This window comes from Lytechinus pictus, chromosome 15 (genome assembly GCF_037042905.1).
Source record: "Lytechinus pictus isolate F3 Inbred chromosome 15, Lp3.0, whole genome shotgun sequence".
Lineage (NCBI taxonomy): Eukaryota > Metazoa > Echinodermata > Echinoidea > Temnopleuroida > Toxopneustidae > Lytechinus > Lytechinus pictus.
This window is the reverse complement of record NC_087259.1, coordinates 23,370,182-23,382,945: the sequence shown is the minus strand read 5'-3', so window position 1 is coordinate 23,382,945 and position 12,764 is coordinate 23,370,182. Positions and strand designations below refer to the sequence as shown.

At 37.1% G+C, this 12,764-nt stretch overlaps 1 protein-coding gene across 2 annotated transcripts in view; it reads right to left on the bottom strand.

Annotated features, from left to right (window-relative positions):
- LOC129277930 (ubiquitin carboxyl-terminal hydrolase 20-like) overlaps positions 1-12,764 on the bottom strand; it is a 42,605-nt gene that overhangs the window by 20,448 nt on the left and 9,393 nt on the right. For both annotated transcript variants that reach the window (XM_064110801.1, XM_064110803.1), the window contains exons 5-11: positions 12,485-12,744; positions 11,984-12,063; positions 10,159-10,228; positions 7,004-7,117; positions 6,170-6,248; positions 4,517-4,943; positions 3,331-3,456 (exon numbers count right to left, since the gene is read on the bottom strand). In XM_064110801.1, the coding sequence (XP_063966871.1) occupies positions 3,331-3,456; positions 4,517-4,943; positions 6,170-6,248; positions 7,004-7,117; positions 10,159-10,228; positions 11,984-12,063; positions 12,485-12,744 (1,156 nt within the window). The remainder of the gene's footprint in view (positions 1-3,330; positions 3,457-4,516; positions 4,944-6,169; positions 6,249-7,003; positions 7,118-10,158; positions 10,229-11,983; positions 12,064-12,484; positions 12,745-12,764) is intronic.

Here is a 12,764-nt window from a genome sequence, read left to right as displayed (position 1 = left end):
AGTTATAGCTCTGTACTGGTCGCTAACTTCAGTTTACGTCGAAACGAATTGTGGTAAGTTATTCTCAAGACCTTCATCTACAGTTTGGTATATAATTTTCCATATTTCGACATTTTCAACCTACCATTTTTACCTCTTTAATTGATGCTCATTTTAGTAATATTTTAACTGTGATTTTGTAGTCGGAATTTCACTTTTGGTTCCTGACTTTGCTACATAACCAAATTGTTTCGATCAGGATTTTTTAGAAAGAAGAAAAGTCACTGTTCAAAATATGTCAGAACCAACTTGACGCAAACTCACCTTATATTTTTATTTTAGAGAAAATGATACCCTAAAAATCGAGAAATTTACGTTTTACCCGGAAGTAACCTTCTCGTTCACTCCTCGATGGCGCGAAATAATGCCAAAATTACGTTCGTCGCGGGTTGGTAGAATTTCGCCTTTGGTCCCATACGTTGAAACTTCTGTAATGATGGCAGATGGCTTGCATTATATGTGTCTGTGGACGGTGGACTTGTTTTTTTTTAATTAAGACTTAATATAAACGAAGCTTAATAAGTAGATCCCTTCTAAAGTTTTATTCAATGATTATCAGGTTTCCGAATTCCATCAAGTTTTTATTATAGATTGAGATATTTCTTGATTTATGTTGAAAATTGTTAACCTTTTTTCTTAATTAGTCGAAGTTGAGCCCCATGATGATTTTTGCCCCAGCCCAGCCCAGGCTGCGGTTAAGAATTAAATGATGATTAGCTCAGACAGTCTACTCTAGAGACTATAAACAGTTTAAAGTCAAACTAAAAAGTCTGGTACTACCGTATTTATAAACCATTTTGTTCAAATAAAAAAATTGTGGCTGTCACAGACAGTACTTAGACTTAACTTAGTTAGTCTCTTAATTGATGTACATGTAACATAATTCATACTTTGAATGGTTATTTAGTAATTTAGACTATTTCTCTCTTTTTTGTCTCTTCTACACACAGATCTGCATACTTGCTGACTCTGGTCTCTGCTTGCTACTTCATTCTGGGAGAGTCCATCATGTACTATAATGGTCAGACCATGATTTCGACAAAGCCCTTATTTCGTTTGCAAATTTTGGACTGATACAACAGAAAATTTATCTTTATCGATATTGGAAACAAAAAAATTAGAGCACAGTTTTGGGGAGGACTAAGAATACTGACTTGGACAGGAATACAGCTTGACAAAAATAAAAATTCACAATTCAAAACCAAAGAACATTTTTAATGTTACTAATAGTGCATTGCAAGAAACTTTCTACTCAATCACACATTCCAAAATTAAGGGTAAGTCCTTTGATCAAACACAAACATGTAGTTGATTTGCAATTGAAATTGAACATAAGTTTCTTGCAATGCCCCATAATCATATTTTGTTCTCAAGCAACTCTGTTAAATGTTATCTAATGTGCTGAAGGTTAAGTGCCATGTATGTTCACAATTTTTTTTTTCGAAGGTATAATATATTTGTCCTTTTAACGGTATTTGAATGTGGTTACGCCTTGTTTTTGTTTTCCACAGTAATTATTGCATATATGAACAGAAGTGAAATATTTGTTGTGAAGCACTGTATGAATGTTGTGTGATCATGGAGCTATGGTGTGATGGTATTATAATTAATTCATCATTTTTGTTATAAGACTGTAAACCTGGTGGATGTGAGGGAGTGGCCTGGATGAAAGGAAAGTGAGCATGTGTCCAATTACGGATTTGCATATGTTTAGACAATTTTGTTCGTGGATGAATATTAATGTGCATTCCCTATTCCAAGCAAAGAGTAAAGGAGAAGTCCACCCCACCAAAAAATTAATTTGAATTTAAAGAAAAATAAAGTATTGCAGAAAATTTCATAAAAACTATGATTCAAAATTTAAAAAATTACTATTTTGACATTGAGAAATTTGCCTAATTTTATAAAACAATTATATGCTCATCTTGGTCAATGTGCAAATTACAGAACCGATTATGTCACAAGCACTCTAATTTCTTGTGTATTTTTTTGTTTGATACATGTACATGACATGTATATTTTATTTTAATTTTCATTAACAAATTTTGAGAGGGATTTTAATTCCTCCATTAACATTTGTAGTTTCCATAAATGTAACCTATTGTGATTCGAGGAAGATTTTTTAGATCAAATTTGCTAAAATTTATGTAATAAAAATGCAACAAAAATTTAAAAAGTAATGTGATGTAAGTGACATAATCAACTCTATTTGCATACCATTGTTTTGTGTATATAACTGTTTTGTGTTAAAAAAGGGAAATTTCTGGATTTATTCAAATAATTTTTTGTTGATGTGCACTTGACCTTTAACTCACTTCCCTTCCCACCCCTGCCCAAATAAGTGTAATCAAGAACTTGAAAATCAAAAGCGGTGATTAAGAAGAAGTAAGAATTAATCATAGAGCTATTAATAGCTCCATGATTTAATAAATACAGGCCTAAATAGAACTTCACATGAAAGTAAAGAGAGAATAAAGCTGGGTAGGAACGATGAAGGAATATGATTTAAAGAAAAAGCATAAACATATCCCCATCACCCCCCCCCCCCAAAAAAAAAAAAAAAAAAAACAGTCCGGCGGGTTCGAACCAGGGTCCTTGCACACGCCAAAACAACGCGCTTACGCAATTCGCCATCGATCTCTTCCATAATACTTCCGGGTTTTTTAAGCTATATGAAATGTTGCAAGTCTGTGCGCCGCTGTTGACCAATCAGAACGCGTCGGCAATTCTACTGCAATTCCAATCATTTTGCGATGGACATTGCCGTGGTTTTTTGTGGTTCCTGACTTTGCTACATCATGAAATTTTATAATTCTTTTTCAGTCGTAAAGAAGAATGTCTACGCTTTATATTGATTATAATATCAATTTGACGCAAGTGTAATTTCGGTGCAAAAATGCGCTCTGTTTATTCACATATATTTCTTGAAAAAAATCATTTTTTCTAAGCTAAATATCGGTCTTCAAAATACATTAAATGTGCATTTTATTCAGCTGATCAGAAATTTCAAAGTTTTATCTATAAAATAAGACCAATTTTGTGAGGAATAAACGATTCTAAGAGCAAAAAACACCGATCGGAAAGTTCGTCTTCACAGCTCATTACGTATGCATAACCACGGACGGCTATGCATACCGCTGAATAAAATAGAGCACTTTTGGACGGGCTGCGGACTGACTGCACTTCCTGTCTCAAAGCAGAGGTGAAATGAAAAATGTGCCATTCGAAACAAGAGGGGAAACCATTTTTAAAAGTGAGACAAAATTCAAATAAAAAGACGCCAAATTTTACCATGCTCTCTGCTTGTGTTCATTCCTTGGTCCCCTGAGGCCATCTCATCAATATCCTTCTCGCTATCGTACATCTCACGATCATACTTGACGCTCGATGATGACGTGGTGCGTGTTCGGCTATTAACTGTCAAAATGAGAAGGGAAAAAATCAAACATGTAGGTAGTCTGTCATCACGAATCCTGCAGATGAGACTAGATCCAAAGCGAGCCATGTCAAAGATAAAGGTTCAATAAGAGGCAACTCTATGTTAAACCTTATAAGGACTGTGCTATTTGGGAAATATCGTGCAAAACATTGAGGGGGCCATCATGCCCCCCCCCAGTCTTTTGAGGGTTAAATTACCTGGGCCCCCATTGCATTAAAGTTACTAAAATAGTAACTTTGCTATCCAATGGTATACAAATAGCGAATAGGCATGAGTGCGATGGTGCGAGATTTTGCATGAGGTGAAAGAAAGATGCTCTTTTTCAACAAGGCGTTAGCCGAGTTGAATAGAGCGTCTCTTTCTTTCACCAAATGCAAAATCTTGCGCCATTGCACGAATAAGAATATTCGCTATTTGTGTTGCACAACGCCTCGGAGTTTAGCAAAAATATGAAAAAACAAGAGTTTTTCCCTGCACTAATCAATGAAAAGGGAGCAAAAAATTGAAAGCGAAAACAAAATCCCACAAGCGCACATGACCTTGGGCAGCATTGCGCATTTAGCCAGCAGGCTTACACGGGTATTACCATTATTTTTCTGAGCGCAATGAATTCAATCGTATTGTGACGTCACCTCCTAAAGCTGTGCAAGGGTACATTTTGGATGGTACGTCTTGTGTGCAACAGTACGAATTTTTGACATTCAGCCTCCCATTTGCTTGCGTACAACAAGCTAAGTAGGCGTTGTACAATAACTACCATGGTAACAATGCACAGCAGCCAATCATAATCAAGGATTTCATGAAAGATACGACTGGAAGGCAAAGTTACTATAATAGTAACTTTTATGCAACAGGGCTGTGGAATGTACTTTTCACAGAAAGCATATTTACTTATGACAAGTGATGACTGGAACAGTTATTTTGTCTCAGTTTTAGTAAAATCACCCACATGGAGTATAATCTAAAGAGCTCGGTGTTCAAATTGTTACCTTGCACTGGTAATGTTACTAAGTACATCTCTCATGTGAATTTATTTACCTCTTGGTACAGGGTTAGGATGAAGTGGCTCTGTCTCCGAGAAGGAATCCGTTGTCCTCTTCCTATGCGGATGGTTCTTATCAACCCCATGGATCCTGGGTTCCTCGCCTCCTGCCAAAGCACCATGATGGAGCGATGTCCTCTCATCCGCATCCTCCTGCATCTGGGCATTGTACTGGTCATTATCTGGCAAGCTCCCAGTCTCCATCTCCTCTGAGATGCTCAAGGATTCATTGGAACGGGTGCGGTGGTAGGGGGTGTCCAGGGATGGGGAACCGGCGCGGTTGCGGCGTCTCGCCGACTGCTGTTCCTTCTCTATGCTGTCCTGGACGTCTTCATCGGTGTCGTCCTCCGGTTCCGGGTACATCGGCTCCTTCAGCTCCTCATGGAGACGATCCATGATGCATCGAAGGAACTCTTGTGAATCCTGCCATGCATGAAATCAATAAATCTTCTATCATTTCATTTAGGATAAATACTTTATGCCTTATCTGATTAGTGTTTATCTTTCAATTGGCATTATTAACAGTGTCATATTTTCATATGCATTATTTTCATTAGCTAGATTCATGTTCAAGCTATGCACATATGGTAAATGTAAAGGGAAAAAGAAAGAGTGACAGAGACAAAACGAGACAGATAGACAGACTGATAAACAGAGTGACAGACAGATGGAAAGTAATTTTTATTATTCTAATCTATACTTTTTGAAAAATGGTGGCAATTAGAATGACAAAGTACAAGATATGAAAATAGAATGAGAGAGAAGGGGGAGGGAAAGAATAAGTGAATGAAGGATACAGGTAGTTTAGGAAATAATTCCTGTTTTAGGGTCTATTTTTCAACACATCGGGGCAATTGCTGAATGGGGGGGGGGGGGGCTATTTCTGTCATTTCTGCTCATTTTGTGCAATGAGAAATTATGAAGTAAGTACGAATATAATTATTATGAAGTCAGAGATGCCAACCTAAAGGGATGGTTGTCAGGAATATTTACCATATTTGTCAGGAACAAATGGGAGTTTCTCAGGAACATCCCGCGAAGTAGCATCGTTTATACGCTCAACCACCCAATCGCCGTTGACATTGTGCATGCATGAACCGCGGCTTGCACTCCGCACTTCGCTGTGTATTCAGCAGCAGCGCGCGGAGGCGCTTGCAATAGAAATCTCAGTAGAGAAACTCCCGTTGGTTTACCGTTGGCCACACACACGCTGCATGCACGATACATGTATACACAATACACGCATATACATGCACAATACACAATACACGCATATATACACATGCACAGCAAAGCAATACACAATACACATGTATTGTAGTTGTTTTTTCCGTAACCTTTTTATTGTTGCCGTAACACCGTAATTGGAGGAATAAAATCGGAACAAATACGGCGAATCCGTAACGGTTGGCATCTCTGTGAAGTATGTAGAATAACGATTTTATACATATTCTTGAATATTGTTTCTGGCAGATCTTGGGGCAATACTTAAAAAGAGGGTAGCCCCAAAGCATCCAATTTGGTAAATTTTTAAGGGGGCTATTTGGGCTATCATGAGGGTGAAATCACCAGTGGCCCTCATTTATTTCCTACGCTGGATACAGGAATGAACAAAGGGGGGGGATGATCAAAGAGAATAGAATGCTTACCTGCTGTGTAAATCCCTTGAACATAGGGAAGACTGCCTTCACACTGTTGACTAAACTCGATGGGGTTAGGTAACTAGGTCTGGATAGGAAAACAATCATGGCTTATTATATCAAGTTTGGGAAACAATTATTAGACCACTTTCCTTCCCAAGCTATCATTATATTGAAATAACCACGGGGAGTTAATGGGAAACATTCTAATTCATCTTCAAATGGTCCTTTCCCCAATGACTTTTCTGAGTGCATTGAAGGTCAAGCTTTTAAGCATGCCCAGTACAACAAGAAAATTAATCTTGTTGAAATCTAGTAATAATCAAACTTCCCCTTTTCAGTTCTAATCAATTTGCTCATTTAATATTCAAGCAAATATTTCTTATTAGAATATGCTATAAAATCATTTACATAAATTGCAATGACAACTATTCATCATCATTTTTCTCTAAACAAAATATGAACGATAATTGAGAATTGGAAATTGCAAATTTCAAGATAATGAAGATATTCAGAAAAGTTTCAACATACTGTATTAGGACAGTATATCTTAAAAATAATAGTGACTTTGGCCACACTTTGCTGCTTCTGTGTCATATTGCTGGCATTCAAGATAAAAATAAACTGGAAAAGTGCTACTAAAATAAAGGGGAATGCTAGGAGCATTTCATGAAAACAAATAGTAATTTCCATTGTCTATGTGTTATAAGCCACTGAAATCCTTGGACGTGATTGGCAGAGAGCAAATTTATCAGTGAAAATCATTGACAAGATGTTTCGTGAAACACTCCCACCCTCTATTGTTGGAAAGCTTTCGGTAAGTAGCATCACATCTAGACTAACCTTCGGCGTCCCCATATGTCTTCCATGAGCCTCTGGTACGCAGCTGCAAGGTATGGCTTCTTCTCCGTCTTCACAAAGCCACCACACTCCAAGAAGAAGTGGGCAAACGCCGGGCTAGAAGGTTCATGAAAAACAATAAATGCATACGTAATATCAGTTCTTGCCTTAAAACCCAACATTAAAGGAGAATGAAACTCTTGGAGCAAGTTAGCTTTTGTGAAAGCAGAAAAATCAAAGAATAAGATCAACAAAACTTTGAGTAAAATAGGACTAGCAATAAAAGAGTTATGAGCATTTGAATGTCGAGATCACTAATGCTATGGAGATCCTCCCATTGGTAATGCGACCAAGATCTGTGATGTCACACACGTACAACTCTCCCATTTGGACACTGAAAATATACCCCAAAACATCTCTTTTTGCTCATTCTAATCATATGACAAACGATTCATCAATGATATAATGTTGTGAAACCTCTGTACTTGTCATCTCATAAAGAGAACACCTCACCTTGTGATAGACTCTATAAAAGTGAGAATATAAGTGAAATAAGTACTAAAGTAATGAGGGAGTTGTACGTGTGTGATATCACAGATCTTGGTCGCATTGCCATTGGGAGGATCTACATGGCACTAGTGATCTCAATATTCGAATGCTCATAACTTTCTTATTATTAATTCAATCTTCCTCAAACTTTCAACAATATGTTTCTTTGATTTTTCTCTTTGATATGGATTCAGCTGGTTTCAAGGGTTTCATTCTCCTTTAAGCTTTTCTTGAAATACATCTTGAAAATGCTTCATAATCAGAGAATATTTGTTAAAGTTGAATTAAGAAGACGATTCCAAATATTGAGATATTTACATTAATAGCAACCTTACAACCCCCCAAACACTAATAGGTGATTCGACCCCCCATTTTCTTTTTTCAAAATAGTGAATTTGAACGATTTATCCGTACCCATTTTCCCTGAGTTCGCTCCTGCAATGCCTACCGAGACGGGTGTTCTTTGAGTGTGACGTCACCGGGGGGTATTCGGTCCCGGTTTAGTAAACAAGGCAGTGCCGTTTTGTGTACTATGCACGTACTCCTTCATATGGAATAACTGCAGTTGAAGTTGTATCTGCGATAATCTGCGAGCCATAGAACTTGCAAAGAGGAAATGATTAAAATATTTGTGGCCGTACTATTATTCCAAATATGTGAATTCCCTCAGAATGATACCATAGACCCTAAAGGAATAATTTCAAGGTGAATAATATGAAATTTGATCGAGATCTTCTCACCAGTCGATAACGTAGCAGACGTGTTATTATGACATATTTATCCGCGTGTGACGCGGCTCTTGCAAAAAAACACAGTTGGTTGCGGAATTGCTTTGTGCCGACCGGCCGCCCGCTCCGGCGCAGCTAGCTGTCGAGCTACCGTACCGTTCTTGTTGTCTTCAACCATAGAGATGTATACTAATTACTATATATCTTTCTGTCTTCAACTCACTTCCGAATTGCGTTTGTATGTGTGACGGTGACCCCTAGCGTAATTAAATATAGAAAACAACTCAGAAGGCCGAGAAAGAATACTATACGTTTGGTTCAAGATTGTTCTGTGGAATGTGCTATGAGTGGAAATGATCCAGAGGATATAAAAGTGGAGTCAAAGACAAAAGAAAAGAAGAAAAAAACGCCAGGGGATCGCTGCACGGCCATGAACTAAGTCGACATACCAGACCATAACAGTACACTCAATGCCTGGGTGTTGTGTGTACTTATTATGCGTTCAGCGCGCGCTGAGCTAGCCGCCGGAATTACTTTCCAGCTACTCACTTGATTGAACATCGTGATAAAATAAATGAGAAATAGTGAAAATATCATTCAATAACTCACTGTTTGCTATCTTACATCATGATTGAAGAGTTCATGGTGGTTATTCATACTGTTTTTTATACAGGGAAAGTAAAGATTTGTACATATCAGTCCTATTTGTTTGATTTGAGTTGCTTTGAAAAAAAATTGTAAAATATCTTTCTCTCTCTGCATAGCATTTCTGTATGACATTCAAGCACCTCTTATACTAAATTCCCCCCGGTGACGTCACACTCCGAGTGACTTTTCTGTACACTCGTCTCTCGGGCTCTGACAGGTGGCTAATTTCATAGACTTTCAAAGCAAAATATCGAGAAGGCAGAGGATTATTGTGACATGCTATGTGTTTGAACAACTTATATATACTATATATTGTATGTAGAACCTATATTTATGGAAACTCACCCCCTTCTTAATTCAACTTTAAGCATTGAAATGGAATCACTAATGACATACTAACATAATAATACTTTTTTTACCCAGCTTCTGTACCCATCTCGATCCAAATGAAAATGCAACATCTAACAAGGGGACAAGCTAGCAGGGCATGAGGTACATCCTTCCCCCTACGACTCACAATATATTTGGCAAATTTAAAGAAAAGGAGACAGGAAAGACATGGACACATACAAATGGTGAAACCTGGCTGAGTATAGCTGCCTTGCTCGCTGTGCATTATCAGATATCTAAATCAATGCTGGCTAAAATTGTTGGTTTAATGTAAGATTTCATTTGTACTCATGCAAAGTAGGCTGTAACGAATAAAAAAAGCCAGATGACTTTAACAAAATGATTTTTGATAATTTTGAGTCCGAGATGCATTTACGTGAACATAGTGTTTCATAATTTTGTAACGCTTCTACCTGGGCGTCACCTTTTTGGCCTCAAAAGTTACCCCCCCTTTGTACTCATGCAAAGTACGCTGCAAGGAATAAAAAAAGCCAGATGACTTTTACAAAATAATTTTTCCTAATTTTGGGTCCGAGATACATTTACATGAACACAATGAACAAGTGTTTCATAATTTTGTAGCCCTTGTACCCAGGCATCGCCTTTTTGGCCTCATAAGTTCTGAGACTTAAAAGAATAAAGCCATAAAACGATGCAGCACATTCTTCAAATATTGCAGATATTTACCCCCAAAAATGTGAAGGGGGGCATTATACCCCCCTCCAGTATTAGAATTATGGGACCCAGACTTAACAGTTTGAACAGAGCCAATATTCAGGTGGTTAAACTCCCAATGGCCAATCAGATCTATTCAAATCATTGTGTCATGTGATCCAGACTTACCAATTTGAAAGAGCCTGTATACCGGCGTTCAAGTAGCAAGTGTTTCCAAGATTTCTCAGTCCAGTCAAGCCTAGATAATAAAGACAAAATATGTCACATAACTTACTGATTACTTACTATAAACATGCAACTTACTCGATAACTGTAACTTAAAACTTAATTTATGAGTTACTTATTACTCTACATTATATAAAACAGGAATATGCATGCATAACCCACCTCTTTCATTATCTATTCTGTAACTAACTATACAGTGCGTATCAAAAAAAAGTTTACACTTTGAAAAAGCCCTGGGAATTAAAAAATATACAACATGTGGGTAATCTTTTCACATATAATCTTGGGTTTGGGTCTCATCTATCCATTGAAAGTAAAAGTTTTGACAGAATGTTACACTTGAGTGAGCACTGTCCATTTTTGTAAAGCTCGCAGAAATCTGTTTGTGCAGAAATGCTCGTTTTCACGCTGTGTCAAGGGGAAAGGGCGAAAACAAACTTACCTTCGAAACATTTCTCATACATTTCCCTTGCACTTTTAGTCAATTGAAATAAAACGGATACATTCAAGCCATTTTGCAAGGATTTTGCCACCCAAATTGAAATTTCAACACTTAGTAAGCACAACCTTTACCCTTTTTGTGCCAGCTTGATCTGAGGACAACTGAATCTGAACAAAAGTTTATATCAGACATCTCCAGCATTTTTTCACTAAGTTTTTATCATTTAAAGTGGGTTTACATTTCATTTTTCATTTAATACTTGTTTCTCCACACTTTTTCCAAGCTTGACAATGATTAACAAAATGAAAATCAAGCCTAAGCCATTTCATGTAAATCACAGCTCAGTGTAAAGCAAATAACGTCACGATGGCCTCAGTGTGTGGGGGAGTGGGGGGTGGGGCATAATGCACTCTTCGAAGTGTTTTGGGCAAGGAAACAAGTTAAAAAAGGTAAAATATATCTTCAAATAAATTTTACTAGCTAAATTCCATGTGTTCTTCATGATTAAGATCTACTTTTATTCGCATAACTATTTCAAAGTTCTGCGCAAATCATTTTTCACAAACTTTTCAAAAGTAAATGGTGCTCACTCAAGCGGAAATATTTTTCGACAGTTATATCGCCATTTGCTTAAATGGATCTGTACCAATATTAAAATGTGGAAAAATCTTCAGGATATTACAAATGTATAATTTTACAGGATTTTTTCTAAGTGTAAACTTTTTTTGATACGCACTGTATAACCTAATTTATATTTATTACTTACTCTATAATTTACTCATTAGGTCTATTCATAAACAGGCAAATAACTACACTGCAACACATCATTTTTTCTAGAACTTTCTCTAGAACTTACTCTTTAACTACACTTTACTCATATAACTTATTCCATAATACACCATTAATAACTCAAACTAGAGATTACAGGCAAAACTGTATCAATTAACTTACTCATGAGGTACTGAAACAAGCAAATGTCATGTAATTTTCCAAAGGTTGATGGAATTAAAAATATGCATGAAGCATGGGGATCATGAATACCATGATGAAGAAAAAAACTTATCTGAAAGGGGTATCATGAAGCAGGGAGCTGTTTTAAATCACATTAAATACTAGGCAAATGCATGTTATCATCTCATGTCCCACAGAATTTGCCTTGAGAAAGGGAACCGTTGTAATGGTTGTTTGTCGGAAAAGTTCTTAACAAGCTTTAGTTCAAATTAACTTGTTGCCAGCAGGAATCTGGTAGTTCCTGAACAAAGTTATGAGAATTACGTATTTCAGTTGTCAATGGGTTAACACTCCATGAAGAAAACATCATCCTACCTCTTGGTTTGGTTTCATCTCGTGCTATTTCATCCAGGGCCTGTGTGACTGGAGTATTCACTGTACGGAAACTGGGGATTCTGGCAAGCAAAATGGAAAATGATCATCCAGAATTTGAATCATTTTCATTCTGGTTTGCGAGGCTACACCAGAGAAGAGCTGCCTTTAGTCTAAAGTGGGCAATATAGTGCTTAATCATGGATGTTTTTCATAACAAATTAAATGATTTCATTTTTCAAAATGTGTCTTAGTTGATAACACCCCCATTACATTCTGCCATAAGAGTACACCTACTGTTTCAAGGGCACATCATAAATTTTTCAAATATTATACTAAATTAACAATTGATCACCATTAACAAGTTTATGTAGAATATTACATTTCAAATCTTTTCCCCAATGATTTTAAACATATTTTGATTTTTTAATCTTCCGCTGATCTGAAAATTGATTTTGAAATCAATTTTAGTTGACCAAACGACCCCATTTTTATTCTTCTTACTGAGGGTAGTATTCTGGTGCTGCAGCTGCTCCTGAATGCTCCATCTCCTCCTCCTCCTCAGTGTTGCCATGGTGATGATGATGCTGGTGAGGATGGGTGATGCGTTCCGGTCCCGGGATGCTGATCTGCTTCCTCCTTGGATGATCTGCACCCATGCTGGCCTTCGTCTTGATGAGGACATCGGGAAAGACCTCGCAATCGCAGTCGTAGCACCAGGTACGTTGAGATTGAAGATTTATGGTCAGTTTGTGGTCAGCACTCTGCATGCACAAAACAATGT